General features: G+C 47.4%; 1 protein-coding gene across 5 annotated transcripts in view; it reads right to left on the bottom strand.

Annotated features, from left to right (window-relative positions):
* ST3GAL5 (ST3 beta-galactoside alpha-2,3-sialyltransferase 5) overlaps positions 1–15526 on the bottom strand; it is a 49077-nt gene that overhangs the window by 20774 nt on the left and 12777 nt on the right. For all 5 annotated transcript variants that reach the window (XR_012502925.1, XR_012502926.1, XR_006726365.2 and 2 more), the window contains 2 exons: positions 9733–9856; positions 9006–9117 (listed from right to left, as the gene is read on the bottom strand). Coding sequence is in view for 1 of the 5 variants with exons in the window: in XM_074354400.1 (XP_074210501.1) it covers positions 9006–9117; positions 9733–9856 (236 nt within the window). In the remaining 4 variants the exon portion in view is untranslated. Of the gene's footprint in view, positions 1–9005; positions 9118–9732; positions 9857–15526 lie in introns of those variants that run through there.

Genomic DNA, 15526 nt, shown 5'->3' with positions numbered 1-15526 from the left:
CCAGGACCTCGTGCATGCTAAGCATGTGCTCTACCCCTGAGCTATTTCCCTCCTCCTGAAACATCTGCTTTTAAGAGTTAATTTACATTGTTGGCGGGAATGTAGTTTGGTGCAGCTGTTATGGGAAACAGTATGGAGATACCTCGAAAGACTAAAAACAGACTTACCCTATGATCCAGCAATCCCACTCCTGGGCATTTATCTAGAGGGAGCCTTAATTCAGAAAGATACATGCACCCCAATGTTCACAGCAGCACTATCTACAATAGTCAAGACATGGAAACAACCTAAATGTCCATCGACAGATGACTGGATAAAGAAGTTGTGGTATATTTATACAATGGAATACTACTCAGCCATAAAAAATAATAAAACAATGCCATTTGCAGCAACATGGATGGACCTGGAGATTGTCATTCTAAGTGAAATAAGCCAGAAAGAGAAAGAAAAATACCACCATGCGATAACACTTACATGTGGAATCTTAAAAAAAGACAAACGAACTTATTTGCAAAACAGAAACGGACTCTCAGATATAGAGAACAAACTTGTGGTTACCAGTCGGGGAGAGGGGTGGGAGGGGATAAATTATGGGTAGAGATTTTCAGATACTAATTGATATATATATATATATTATATATATATAATATATATATTATATATATATATTATATACACACACACACACACACACACATAGAATAGATAAACAACAAGTTCATGCTGTACAGCACAGGGAACTATATTCAGTATCTTGTAGTAACTTATGGTGAAAAAGAATATGAAACGAATATATGTATGTTCATGTATGACTGAAGCACTGTGCTGTACATTGGAAACTAACACAGCATTGTAAATTGACTATACTTCAGTAAAAATATACATATACCAAAAAAGCTGTTATGATAAAAACTTGAAGGAAAAACCTGGGAGAATCACATGACAAAGAGAGAAACTCAACAAGAATATTTATTTCACCGCACAAGTAAAGCAGGAAGGACCCCCACCTACTACCCCCCATCCCGCTGAAACTTGTTGAAATAAACTTGGGGTTATGTTTCAGATTTCATGTTTCATAAAATCCTGACACGTGTGACAACGTGGATGAACCTTGGGGATATTATACGCAGTGAAGTCAGTCAGTCACAAAAAGACAAACACTGTATGACCTCCATTGATAGACGGCAGCTAGAGTAGTCAAATTCATAGAAACAGAAAGTGGAATTGTGGTCACCGGGGGCTAGGGAGAGGGGAAGTGGGGAGCTGCTGTTTAACGGGTCAAATTTCAGTTTTGCAACATGAAAACATTCCAGAAATCTGTTTCACAACAATGTGAATATGCTTACCAGGGCTGAACTACACGTTTAAAACAATTCAGATGGCAAATTTCATGTGTCTTTTCCCCGCAATTAAAAAACAAAGACTTCTTATTTCGGGTTCATGTCTAGTAGGATGAGAAAGGGCTTATGTACCAGTTGGGGTAATGAGCTTCACACGGTCTGGGATGGAAATTAAGCGTGATCTGGAACAATGCCATGTCAACAAGGAAGTTGCCCTGGGTTTGTATACAATTTCCCCTGCACGTTACTGTTTTGCATCAACAAGAAATGACCGTTGAAGGCCAAGTACGCTAGCCCAGCAGAACGCAGCAAGACACAGATGAGCGTGGAACAGACGCCCACTCGCTCCAGTCTTCCCCTCGGCTCAGTCTGGACACACGATGCCTCAGGACCCCCTGGGAGGAAGTTCTCCCTCATCACTGTGCTTTGTGTTCCCATCACCCCATCCAGCAGTCTTGGCCGTCGTGTGTGCGTGTGTGTGTGTGCGTGTGTGTGTGTAGTCCTATGTTTGCAGGGTATTTATTTTCAGGATTGAATGTCTTGTGAACTGTGTCAGTACTACCATGAGCACTATTATTGCCATATATGGTTGTTTTCCTCAAAGTCTTGTATAGTAAAATTTTTGTAGAAACAGTATCTTACTATAGCAGAACACCCTTTTTCTTTAAATTATAACTTCAAAGAGTTATTAGTACTGGGAAGAGCACACCGTCGACATCTTAAGGGTCTGGCCCTGTGTCTGAAGAAGGGGACTGCACCGTCACTGTCTCAGGTCACGGCATGACACCTACGACGCCCTGCGAGACAGTCCTGAGTGCCTTCACTCTGTGGGCTCAACGTGGCACACCCAGGAAGAGGGCTGAGCTGGCAGGCCCACCTGGTCTGATCGCCTCCCAAACTCCCACCACCCCAGCCTCCGCACACACGGCGCAGCTGACAAGCATCACCGCTCAGAATGAGCGTTTGAATTGGCGTCTCCGTGCGCAATCGGCGGGAAAGCCAAGCCAGGAACTAGTGATGACCTAGAGCAGCCCCCGAATGGAGAGCTCGCCCTGACGGGGCCTCCAAGCCGGTGACCCCCCGCACCCATGGGCACGTAAGCCTGGTTGTGTGGACGCGGGGCAGGGCACGCAGTGGGGCCACGTGTACCAGACACCCTTGTCTCTAGACCCCAGGCCCGAGGGTTATAAGTAAGAGTTTTTAAGAGAACAAAGGGTCTAATTCTCCACTGTAGGATGACATCCCAAGCATCTGGTTTTACTAATCGCCCGGGACAGGAGCTTAGGGACTGACTCAGGAGCAGAAAGGGGTGGGTGACGGAGCCGAAACCCGCGCACGACTCTCCCGGGCTGCCAAAGTTTCTCTTTGGAAGTCTCACTTGCGAGGAGTGAAATTTCATTCCATTTCCATTCTGGCAAAGGGATCCAACTCAGGCTTCACATGTAACTCTCCAGACGATGAGCAAAGCAGCTTCTGACTGTGACCCCCGCTTCCTGTCCCTCCTTCACAGCAGGTGCAGTCAATCGATCCCAAGTGACAATGTTCTAAATGCCCCTGGAAATGTCTGAAGCCGCAGCAATTCCTCGTCTTCTGTTGTCTCAACTGGTTTAAAGATGTCACACACCCTGAGAAAGCCCTCAGGATCATTTCTTCCACCCAGAAGTGCCTCCACCTCTCTCCTTCCCCTTCCAGGCTTCAAAGCTCAGAAGAAAAATGCCGGGAGGAGAGCTCGCCTTGCGGAGCTGTGATCAAGACAGGAATCGTTGAGACCTTCCTCTTCTCTGCTACCGACAGCGCCAGGACCGGGAGCCAGCTTGGGCTGGTGAGGAGGATGCGGCGAGGTCTAGATGGCGTCCACCCAGGGTGAGGACCACCGGGAAGCAGAGGGCCGGTGACTCTCTCATCAAAGATACAGGAACCCCCTCTTCTCTCAAAATGAGGCCTGGAAACGAGGGCTCCAGTTTTTGAAAGTCCTCCAAGCTGAGCTCGCTGGCTGCCTACAGTCGAGAATGAGCAGACATCTGACAGTTCCAGTTGTCAATGACGTGCCGACTTGCCATGAAAAACCACAACGTGAGAATTCACTGAGGGGTGTTAAAAAACTGCATTTCCCTCAGTAAAATCTCCATCTCTACTCTATAATTTTTAGGACAATCCTTCTCAGAAATACAGATGAGTGGCATAATTCTGAGTAAAAGGCAACGTTCTCTTTTATTTATTTATCCAGGGCAGGGCGCAGCCCTCAGGCTGAAGGAGACTTTTGGGTCTGGACTGACCAGACCTGGGGAGGAGCAGCCTCAGCCACGGACCACGTGAACTGAGGGCGTGAGTCACATTATGAAACTTTCATTTCCACGTTACTAACCTCTGCACTGGCTACAGCCATGTTTAAGTCCCATGGAAGTTAGCTGTCTATAACTCTGACCTGGTTAAAAGCAGAAAAAATCTGAATAACCAAGTCACAGAGAGATGAGCATAGTAAAATCTCAACCAGTCAGTGGTTGCCTGAGGCTGGTACTTGAGGGTAGGGGCTGCCCACAGAAGGGGTGAGTGGAAATGAACTTGTGTGATGAAATGCCCAGGGTGGTGCTGTGGTGATGGTGGTATAACTGTATAAATTGACTAATACTCTTCCAACATTATGCTTAAAAGGAGTAAATCTTACGGTATGTGTATTTTATCACAGTGCGCTGTTAGGAAGAAAAAAAATCAGACGATCGGGATCTAGACCCTGTTTAAGGTCCCTTCATCGGTCGTGTAAACTTGGTTAAAGCATTAACCTGAGGTCAAGGCTTCAGGTTTCTCACCTCCGTGACATCCAAGGATGATCTGGGGAAAATCCAGGGTAGCCTTGAGGAGAGAAAGGAATCAGTTTGGAAGTGCGAATGCCGGCACTGATTTAATCACCGAGCCCCGGGTTCCTCTTCTTACTTTACAGACGTGCGTGTAGGTGTATACAGTCAGAGGGGAGACGTAAACTTGGCCATGATGAACTACGCAGCACAGAATGCTGTCCTCAGGGTGACACGTGGTCGTCAGCTCCCGGGAGGAGAGAGGGCCAAGTTCAAATCGCTGCAACCCCACAGCTGGAACCTAAATTAATGTGCTGTGCCCCGTCTCGCCTCAAACATCTTTTACGTGCAGTTTCACATCCGCACCACACTCAGAGCGTCTAAGCATCCTTGCAGAGACCACTGCTAGGCTCTGTTCACAAATGGCACGTTAAGGGACATCTTTAAATAGAAAATATGAAACCCACAACCACCACGGCCACACTTCTGATGTATTCATGCGGGCAGAATGCAACCAGACGCTCGGAGTCCAGCAGGCTTGCTGAGCTTGCAAGCTGCTAAACATTGTCAGCAAAGCTAACAGGGCCCCGTCCTCATGGTTTTGAGACCCTCTTCTGCTAATATCCAGGGACAGTAATTCAGATTCGTCCAAATGCTCTTGGTAGTAAGAACCGACCTCCATCAACAGCCTGGAGACCGAGTTTTCTTTGTGGAGAGCTCACGCTGAACACCATCTCCTGGCCATTCAGAACCCCAGGACCACACCTGTCGGCCTCCCCAGCCATAGCCTTTACTCTTGGGACTTGAGAGAGGATTTCTCTTCTTGTTTTGTGACACGAGACCAGATACCAAATTTAGGGGCTGCTCAGGGCGGCATTCAAGTTGGCCTTTCATGCTGTGGTCCGGTCTCATTTTCAGCCTCACATCCTGCTATCCCCCACCCCAAATCCTCAGCAGTGTCTAACTTCTGTTCTTCCTCTACTTTGCAAAGCCTGCTGAGACACGTCCTTTTCTGCAGAAGTACTTTGTAAAAAATTGCTTTGTGAAAAGTAGGGCATTTTGACAGAGTCAACAGTGCTAAAAAGCTACACTAAAAAAAAAAAAATGTCTCAAGTAACAGAATTAAAGAACCCCTAACTCCACCATGGTCAGAGCAGACTTCCACTTTCTACTTTATTAGTTTCTGAACTGGGACTTGCATAGCCATGTTTGACTTGCACAACTGCCCCTATTCCTCCTTCTTTCCACCCAATTACAGGGGACTTTTTTTTTTGAAAATTGAAGATTAGTTGATTTACAATGTTGTGTTCGTTTCTGGTGTACTGCATAGTGATTCAGTTATACGTGTATATATTCCTCTTCATATTATTCTCCATTACAGGTTATTATAAGATATTGAATATAGTTCCCTATGCCGTACAGTGGAAGCTTGTTGTTTATTTTATATATAGTAGTTTGTACACGCTAATCTCAAACTCCTAATTTATTACACCCCTACTCCCCACTTTCCCCTCTGGTAACCATAAGTTTGTTTTCTATGTCTGTGAGTCTGTTTCTGTTCTGAAATACATAAGTTCACTTGTATCATTTTTTAAAGATTACACACATAAGTGATATCATATGATATTTGTCTTTCTCTGTCTGACTTACTTCACTTAGGAGGATAATCTCCAGGTCCATCCATGTTGCTGCAAATAGCATTATTTCATTCTTTTTAATGGCTGAATAGTATTCCATTATATATATATATATATATATATATATTTACACACAATATCTTTTTTTAAAATCTTTAAAAAATGTTTTTGAAAAAAAAAAAGAACATAAATGCAAAACAGAAACAGACTCATAGACACAGACTACAAACTTGTGGTTGCCAAGGGGGAGGTGGGTGGGAAGGGATAGACTGGGAAGGGATAGACTGGGAGTTCAAAATTTATCAATACTGACAGGCATAATGCAGAATAGATAAACAAGATTATACTGTATAGCACAGGGAAATATATACAAGATTTTGTGGTGGCCCACAGAGAAAAAAATGTGACAATGAATATGTGTATGTTCATGTATAACTGAAAAATTGTGCTCTACACTGGAATTTGACACAACATTGTAAATTGACTATAACTCAATAAAAAATGTTAAAAAAATTTTTTTTGTGGGGGGAGAGGTAGTTAGGTTTACTAATTTATCTTTATGGAAATACTACGACAGCCACAGAGGACGCAGAAAGGCAGGTGAGGAGACACCGAACTGCGGCAACAGTGAGGACAGAGGATTCCAAAGGGCAACCATTCGATCACGATTCCTTTTCCAGAATTCCAGAAACTATGTATTTTTATACAGCCCCTGTTCTCAAATAACTTACACTTTAGATGGACAATGAAAAGCTTACACAAATTATCATAATACCAGATGGAATCTGGTAGGTTTCAGAGGGGTTTCAAACACTACTGAAGTTCAGTTTGAACACTACTGAGCTGGGGACTGGGGAGCCATGTGCCTGCATTCAGAGCAGGTTATGCTTTCCAGCCAGGTGCTAGTACAACTGCAGAGAACCATGGAAATCCCAGCACGGGGAGCGATCAGAAGGACCTGGAGCCACCAACTGTGCAATGCCTGAGTTCTACTGCAGGACCCAAAATAGTTACCCTGGCTTTGCTCAAAGACCTCCAGAGCTTCGCCACCAAGGCAGCTCATCTTTTCCATCTCTGGATGACGTGGACCATCAAATCCTTCTCCTTTCAGCTTGGCTGCCATCCCTGGATCTGCAGCTCTGCCGGTGGGGTCACCTGGGCAGGCTGACCCTTCCCCAGCAGCTGCCATGTGTCCTGTACCTGGTCTTCTCGATATAAATGTTCCCGTCCCTTCAAAGGTTCCTCAGGGACATGGTCTTGAGTCTCTTCTCTGCTCATTCTCAGAAGTCACTAGGATTCCTTTGGGGAACCTTAAAGAGCCATAGTGACCAGAGCACTTGCCTGAACATTGCAGGGATGAGCAGACCATCCCTGGTCTGTTCACGTAGCTAAAGAGAAACAGCTGTAGCAGCCTCAGCGCACGTCGATGCAGACGGCGCTGGCCAGGCACGAGAGCACTAAGTCGGTTTCCCCTACGGCGTTGCTAAACCGCATCTTCTCCACCCCATGCTTGTGACATGGCGTGCTCTCGCAGAGACAGCTCACATTTCTCTTCAATTAACCCAGACTGGAGAGCAATTACTTTTACTACTGGTCAGATGGTCAGTGGCATGATGAAAGAAATGGACAGGACACAGAGCATGCTCAGAGCATGTGGAGAATTGTGGCAAAGGGACACAGGGACAAGTTCACAGATACCAGCAATCATGTCATGTGCCATCATTTCAGGCCTTTCCCAGGAGATAAAAAAAAACAGAGACAGGATGTCTGAAAAACTTGATCCAAGCAAACTGTGGAGGGCCTTGGAATGGAAATGGATTTGGGGATGTCTGCAAAGCCAGCCATTTGGGAAGAGAGGGGAAGGCTGAGCAGAGGACACAGGACACATCCTGCTCCAGCAGAGCAGAGGTGCTAATGCTGATGAAATGCACTGGGTCGGCGACCATCGGAGGACAGACATAGCAAGAAAGGAAGGCTCCGTGATCGCAAAAGCCCTGAGACACCGGGTTCTGCACAGGCCAAGCTGTGCATTTATTAACTATGCTCTTTTTTATTTTCGTGTTTGTACCTGCCTGTGCTACAAAAAATTGGAGGCACTTCAAAGCATATACAGATTAGGGACATGTGAATAACAATCAGGGACTAGCAAAGGAGCTTTGTGTGTATCTGCTTACTCGAATTTAATGAACACTCCATCACACTGATGTTTACGTTTCACAGCTGAGAAACCTGGGACTCGGAACAATTAAGTAACCTGCCCAAGATGTGAATCTGGGTCAGAAGTTTAAGCCCTCTCCTCTCTGCATCATGCTGCCTGTAACTCCTGGCCTCTCTGCGGACGCTCCCTACCCAGGCAGAGAGCAGAGGCCTCAGGAGCCTGGACTCTGAAGCCACACTGCTGGGTCTAAGCCCTGACTCCACCACTTACTAGCTGAGACCCCAGACAGTTTTTAATCTCCCTGCCCCTCCCTTTCCTCAGCTATGAGATGGGGGTTACAAGAGTGCCTATATCCTCAAGACTATTACAAGGGTTGAATGAGTTTATACTGCTAAAGCATTTTCAGAAAAGCTACATAGTATATACTAAGCTACATTAACTAAATGATTTAACTAAACTAGATGTGAACTTGGGTAAGCAGCTTCACCTCTCAGGTGGTCATCTGCAAGATGCAGAGAACACTGGGCTGCCTCCTAGTCTTGATGATAATTAAATGAGATAACTGACGTGAAGCACGTATATGTGTCGGTCATCATTACTACCATGCTACCTTATTTAAAATCATTTTGTCTCTTGTCCAGGGCTGAACGTTATCAGATAATCAGTGAAATGAGCATTTTATATGTCAACTGATTTAAAAAGTAAATACACACTGAAGGAAAAATCTTGAACTACAACAGGAAATCACTAAAACGAAAAATAAAACACAGAAGTGACAAATGATACTAAAAGAATTTCTTCCTGATTTGTTTTAAGAACATGTACACCGACAGCATCACAGTATATTAACTCCGTGAAAGGTGTCCGACAGGGTCAAACGGAACTCACCTCACCCCGCAACTTCAGTAAACGGGGGAGAACAGTGAGGCATGTGTTTCGAAGCGCTAAGTGTTAAGTGTTTTCCTTTCTGTTTACGCTGTTCACGAACATTCATTTACAACACTTTAGAGACCATATTAACTTTAAGGTGTACACTTGGGAATATTCTAATTTAACCCACACTGATGGAATATCTAACCTTTATGCGGTCGGGGTCCACATAATGCATTTTTTTCATGTCGCATTCTTCAGTAGTATAATTTAACTTGAGGATGTAAAGGATCCACACTCCAAACACAAGCAAAGTACACCTGGAAAAAAAAAAAAGGATGTGCTATAATGATGCATCCAAGTGATAATCAAGAAAGACCACGTGAAATAAGTGAAAACTGAACCCACTCGGCATAGAAGTACAGTCTAAGCTGACCTTTTATGGCACCATTTCTTATTTTCATGACAAGATAAATTAGTCATTTATGACTGTCTTTGTTACCAAATGAAACTGACAAGTCCCGCCTTTAAACAGTTCTCGCACTTAGTAAGTTGTAAAGGTGACCGGGCTGAAACACCTGTCAACCTTTTTAGTATTCAGTGTTATTCAAACGCCTACAGGGGACTTTAATTGACCATATTTGTAGGTTCACTAAAAATAGAGAAAGGGAAAGCCCTCTTTTATTAGACCGCAGCTGGAAGGGCTGTGCACAAGGTGCAGAGCCTGGGCGGCTCCCTAGCTGGAGCCACGCCGGAATCCGGGACGGGGATGCTCTGCACCTCTCCTCGGATGTGCCTCTACAGAGATCCTTGACCGAGAGGGACCAAGGGTGAGCGCCATCCTCAGGGCTCTCGCTGAACTCTTCTCCCAGTTTCTCCCAGTTCCTCCCAGACCCAAACCAGGGGTGTCTTGTGGCCCGAGAGCTGGTGCTTACTTGAGGATGTCCTTCAGCAACAAGCTAGGTCTTCTCATCTTGTTCTGAGCTCGGGTATACCATTGCAGGGAGGGCCTCGAGCAGTCGCTTCTCAGCTTCACACAGTTGTACTCACTGGGCATTGCTGGGACAAGAGGAGAGGGCAGGAGGAGGGAAAGAAGGAAGTGAGTTTGGCAGATTACGTTTTTAAAGAGCCTCAGTGTGGTACAGTGGTACCGTGGAATACTACTCAGCGATAAAAAGGAACGGCCAACTGATACACGCAGCCCCTCGATGAATCCCGAGGCAGTGAAGCTGAGCCAATACTAACAGGTTACACACTATATGATTCCACTTATACAACATTCTTGAAATGACAAAGGTACAGAAGTGGAGAACAGATCATCAGTCGTCAGGGGTTAGGGAGGGAGTGGTGGGTGTGGCTGTGGAAAGGCAACATGAGGGGTCCCTGTGGTAATGGAAAGATCCTGTATCTTGACTGTATCCCTGTCAATATCCCGGTTGTGAGATTCTACGGTGGTTTTGCAAGATGCTGCCATTGGGGGAAGTGAGTAATCTGTGTTCCTACACTCTACAATTATCCCCGAATTAAAAGTCAGATTTTTTTTTTTGAGTCTTTACCTTTTACAGATACATACGGAACTACTTACAGATGAAACAGGAGAAATGAAAACTGCTTAAAAAAAAAAAGTGTGTGGGAGAAACAGTTGAGACAAGGTGAGCTTTAAACTACTGTCGAATCTGGGCAATCAGTGCATGGGGCTCATTTTTACAATTCTTAATACTATTTGAAATTTTCTACAATAAAAAAGGTTAAAGCTGTTACATTAAAAACAGAAGAGGTGGGGATGGGGGTAGAGCTCAGTGGTAAAGTATGTGCTTAGCATGTGTGAGGTCCTGGGTTCAATTCCCTGGTAACTTCATTAAAAAATAAATAAATAAAAATTAAAAAAAATTTTTTTTAAACAGAAAAAGAGAATTATACTAAGAAAAAAGAAAAAAATGGCAATTTTAAAAGAAATTTAAAAAATATATATGCTCTTGGGTATGCTTGCTCATTTATTCTTTTAAATTAGTTTAATTCTCAAATTTCCAATTTCTAAATAACATTCCAAGGGGTATCGTAGTAGAAATCGATACATCTCGTCCCACGTCAATTTCCCCCTTTCTCTCAATTGAAAAGAACTCCGAATTTTTATCTGGGCACATGGCTTTGGAGCTAGGCATAGCTTTGTGACTAAGTTCTAGCCCACGGGCTACGAGCAAAAGTGTACAGCTTTCAGGGTGCATTCCTCGGCATACTCCCCTTTATCCTTTATCCCCTCTTTCCTATTGGCTGAAATACCGACACATGATGAGCCACTTTGGACCACACAGCACATCACCCAAGGGATGGAGGAGCAACGGGACAAAGGGCTTGGGTCCCTGGACCACCTCAAGGACAGAGCCTCCTTCCCATCCCTGACGGTCTGCCTCTGAACTCTTGCATGACGGAGAAATAAACTTCCACCTCGTTTAAGCAACTGTTAATTAAATCTCAACTAATGTAGGCACCTATTGCATTATGATACAGTTATATATTGATTTAGGAAACAATGTCTTTACTATACTTCAGCTTGCAGCCAGGAGGAAGTTATATGTCACTATTCACTTCATTGCCCCCATTAGGGTCATGCCATTTTCTTTGAAAAATATCTTTCATCAAACTGACATTCAAGTATTTGATTTTTTTTTTTTTTTTTTTTTGCTCTCTCTCTCAATTCCAAGTCTAACCACGGACAGAGCACCAGAGTGTGAGAACTTTTATAGATGTGCATCATTCCATTTTCATCGTCTCAAAAAATAGTGCCCAGGGCCTCGCTAGTAAACCTTTGCTGAAGAATCTACTGAATTCTCAAATGGGAAGTGAGAACCAATAACCCTGGAAGGTTTTCAAACACCACAACTTTGTGGTTACTAGGATGCACAGTCAGCCAAGTGGCAGGTCCCAGCGGGCTGCCTGGAACCAGGGCAGCTACGAAAAGGAAGCTTCTACGAGGCCTGTGCTTTTATGAGCAGAATGACACTCACTTCACACCTGAGCGGACCTCCTGAGAGCACAGCAGGCGGGGAGCATTAGAACCGGGCTCCCACCCCTGCCGCCAGCCGGCCTGATGGACGGTCCTGGGGGCCCTCGGCTCTACTCCGCCCTCTTTCTCGTCTGCTCTGCCCCTCAGGCTGCAGGTCTGCAGATTGCATTTCCCGGACCCTCTCCTGTGCCAGCTGGCCTCCTGCTGAGCTGTGACCGTGGGACGTCTGGGGGTGGGGGGGAGACTGGAAGGCAGGGGGAGGCGGCAGCCTTTCATTCCCTTGATTCGATGCAACAGGAGAGGAGGGGAGGGAGGTGCCCTCCAGCAGGGGCGAGGGGCCTCCAGCATCCCGGGTTTCTACCCGACAGAGGTGATGGCACCTCCAGGAGCTCTGTGACAAGGACGAGCTTCGGCCCGGCGTGACAGGGGCTCCTGGTCCCTGGCTAACACTTCTCTCTCGCTGTGCTCTGCTGACGAGCCCTGCAGTCGATGCCCCGCATGAAAGGCCTCTCTGCCTCAAGCATCTCCGTGCTCTCTGGTTTCCTGCTGGACACCGAGTGGGACATCAGCCAACTCTCTTCTACTGCTTTTAGGAAAGTGGAACCGAACAAGGAAAAGAGGGGTTCTGGGGGTGAGAGGAGGGTCTGCAGTCCTGGAGCCCTCCCTCTTCCCACCACCGCTGCCACGCGACACGACACGCTCACACATCATTCAAATGCACAGGGGAAAAAAAAGAAAAGAAGGAAAAGAAACTTTTGTGTTTGTTTTGTTTTGTTTTTCTAATCACACTGGGGAGGCTCTCAGGAGAGGCAGTGTCAGGGCTCAGCTGCCCTGGGATGGCGAAACAGGGCACTGGATGCTCAGGCAGAAGAGGAGCCGGAGGCCCATCCTGGGGAGGGAGAAGGGACAAGACAGAGATCTATCGAGAAACGATGAAAAGAAGACTGGTGATGAGGAGAAGCAGGCTGAGATGAATGTGGTCCCCGTTATGGGAAGACACAGAAATGGAAGTCAGTTTTGTAGTTTACGGATGGTGACGTGATGAACTGGAGATGGTAAATAACTAGACAGAGGCACCCAGGAAGCGGCTGGAAATGCAGCCTGGGGCTCCCCGGAACAGCCACCCCTCCAGCCAGCCTTTCTCAGCCCCAGCGAGTGAAGCATGGAACACATTAACCTCCCTCCTGTCAACCTGGACTGTACAAGACACACACCCTCCACGGGAAAGTGGAGGAGAGAGTCGCTCAAGTCATGTTTGCGTTTGGGGTTTTACATGAAGAATTCTACTTGGGAAAGGAGAGCAGAGAGCAAGACAGAAGGCCTGCCTCGGCAGGGGAAGATGGCTTCGGGGCACACAGCAATTAAACACCTCACAGGGCCAAGGACAGCAGGAAAAGGGAGCGCCAGAGGGACTGGGCGACGAGGCAAGACCCCACCGTGGGGAGACGGAACAGAGGAGCAAAGCAGAGGCCTGGCAAATTCGGGGAGCAGTGAATGACCGGGTGTGGCTGAGAAAGAATGGCCTGGGCTGCGGGGGTGTGGAGAAGCTAAAGGCAATACTGTGGTCTTGTTGGACACCCAGGGCTGGGGCCCTACCTCGGCTGTGAGTGTGGACTGCTAACAGCCCACAGCTGCCCCCTTCTCAGAGGATCTGCCCTCTGTCCCCAGCCAACAACCGACTGACAGGGACCAAAGACTGGCCCTCTGGCCTCTGGGTGGGATCACCCTGGGAGAGTGGCTCAAGCCACAGGGCTCCCTTGGGGAGCTGCTGAGACCAGGCCTCTGCTCCTTCTCTGCCCCCTCCTCTCTTACTCCCTACCTCCTGACAGCTGAGCCCTTGAACTCCTGTTTTCGGCTCTCCTTCTAGGAAATCTGAACTAAGACAGGCCATCAGGTCAGCAGGGTCAACATACAGGTGATGGCAGAAGGTCATGGACGATCAGAAGTCCCCGAGGATTTGATTTGGGGGATCATGAGGCGTGGAGGAGAGTCCCTGGGGAAGCAGCAGGGCCATGGAGGTGGTGGTGAGCCTGAGACGGGGCTGGGGGTGCTTTGTCTCGGCACCCAGCAGCAGACCCTGTGCCCTGGCTGCTGGCATGCTGGCCAGGTGGGCAGGGAGGGCTCCGGCTGCAAGAACCCACAGGGCTTGAGACAGGTCGAGGGTGGCGAGCAGGCAGGCAGGAAGGAAGAGAAGTCAAGTGTCAGGGATGATGCTGGAGCCCTTTGCAGCCACAAGAAGGACATGTGGCCTTGCTGAGTCCCAAACGCCTGTGGGCCATCGGGCTGATAAATCCCAGGCTTGGAGCCCTGGGGAGGGATCTGAGCTGGAATATCAGTCAGGGGTGCGCTTGGCCGCACGTAACAGAAACCTGGGGACCAGCCAAGGCTTTCAGCGAAGTGGGGGTGTTTTTATTCTCACAGTACAGGAAGTCTGGGGACAAGCCGATCAGGGATGGCGCAGCGGCTCTGCAGAGCCATTGGTGTCTCTGGCTCCCACCAGCTTCTGCTCCCCAGCTTAGCACGCGGCCAGCCACTGCTCCAAACTCCAAACAAGAAGAAGGATGAGATGGAAAGGAAGGTGAGGCTTCCACATCAGGAGAGGAAAAGCTTTCCTGGAAATCCCTGACAGACTTCCAATTCTCTCTCTCTGGCCAGGACCACATCCCATGAGTACCTGAGGCTGCAAAGTGAGCCAGGAACTTTGCACACGCAGGGCAGCCTACTTCCCCACACAGAATTAGGGTCTGCCGGTAAGGAAGGAGGAGAGAGGGAACCTTTAAGAAGCAACAGTGAGGGCCAGCTGCAGCCGAGCTAAGGGCCTGGGGCTATGTGGATAAAGGGACAGTTTATGTCTGCTCTGAAGAGATACGATCTCCAAGGGGAAGAAAAAAAGACAGAGCCTTCAAGAGCTGGGGGAGAAGAGGCGGTAGGACAGGAGATACTGCTGGAAATCAGCAAAGGAAATCTTAAGTGAAATCTGTGACTCTGACGTGACAATTCCAAGCCTAGAACGGTTCCCTAACATTCTGAAGTTCAATTATTTAAGAACAGAGCACAGTAGTTCCTAAACAAAATGCATTTTGAAGTGTTTTAACCTAAAAAAGTAACTTGGGTGCCCCCACTGTACACACAAGAAAGGCTTCTGGAAGTTAATGTCACTGAGTCCTCCCACATGCTCTGTGGGGATGCAGAGTGACAGGCTGAGTCCCTGCTTTCTAGAAGCCCAAGGTCCAGGGAAATGACATCAGAAAGTAACTACAATGATGTGGGGAGGGCTGCCGAAGAAAGGAGGCTGCTCAGAAGCGTGGCGTCTGACACCCAGCACAGTTGCGGCCACTACGTGGTCAGAGGTGACCCCCAGGCCTTCTCACCAAAGCCCACCCAGGGGCACTGTTACAGAAGCCGCGGGGCCGGGGCCCAGCAGCTGAGAAGCAGCAACAGGGAGGGGAAGTGGCGGGCGGGGGAGCATGACTTAGCTGAGAATCCTCAGGAGACACCTGCCGGGGTCGGACCTGGGGCTCACGGGGTTCCTTCGACCTGTGCTGCCTGTCCACCCACGCAGACCACCATCCTCGAACAATCGCGGTAGCTAATTTCAAATCAGCTTTAGCTGTGGAACTTTTTTTTTTTTTTTAACATGAATATCCATTGAGAATCCTAACATATAACACGGATAAGAGGCATTCAGTTGATCTTTTGCAAGGTTTCTCTCACCACCTCCGCAT

The sequence above is a fragment of the Camelus bactrianus genome, chromosome 28 (genome assembly GCF_048773025.1).
Source record: "Camelus bactrianus isolate YW-2024 breed Bactrian camel chromosome 28, ASM4877302v1, whole genome shotgun sequence".
Classification (NCBI taxonomy): Eukaryota; Metazoa; Chordata; class Mammalia; order Artiodactyla; family Camelidae; genus Camelus; species Camelus bactrianus.
The sequence above is the reverse complement of the archived record's forward strand: the minus strand, read 5'-3'. Positions and strand labels throughout refer to the sequence as shown.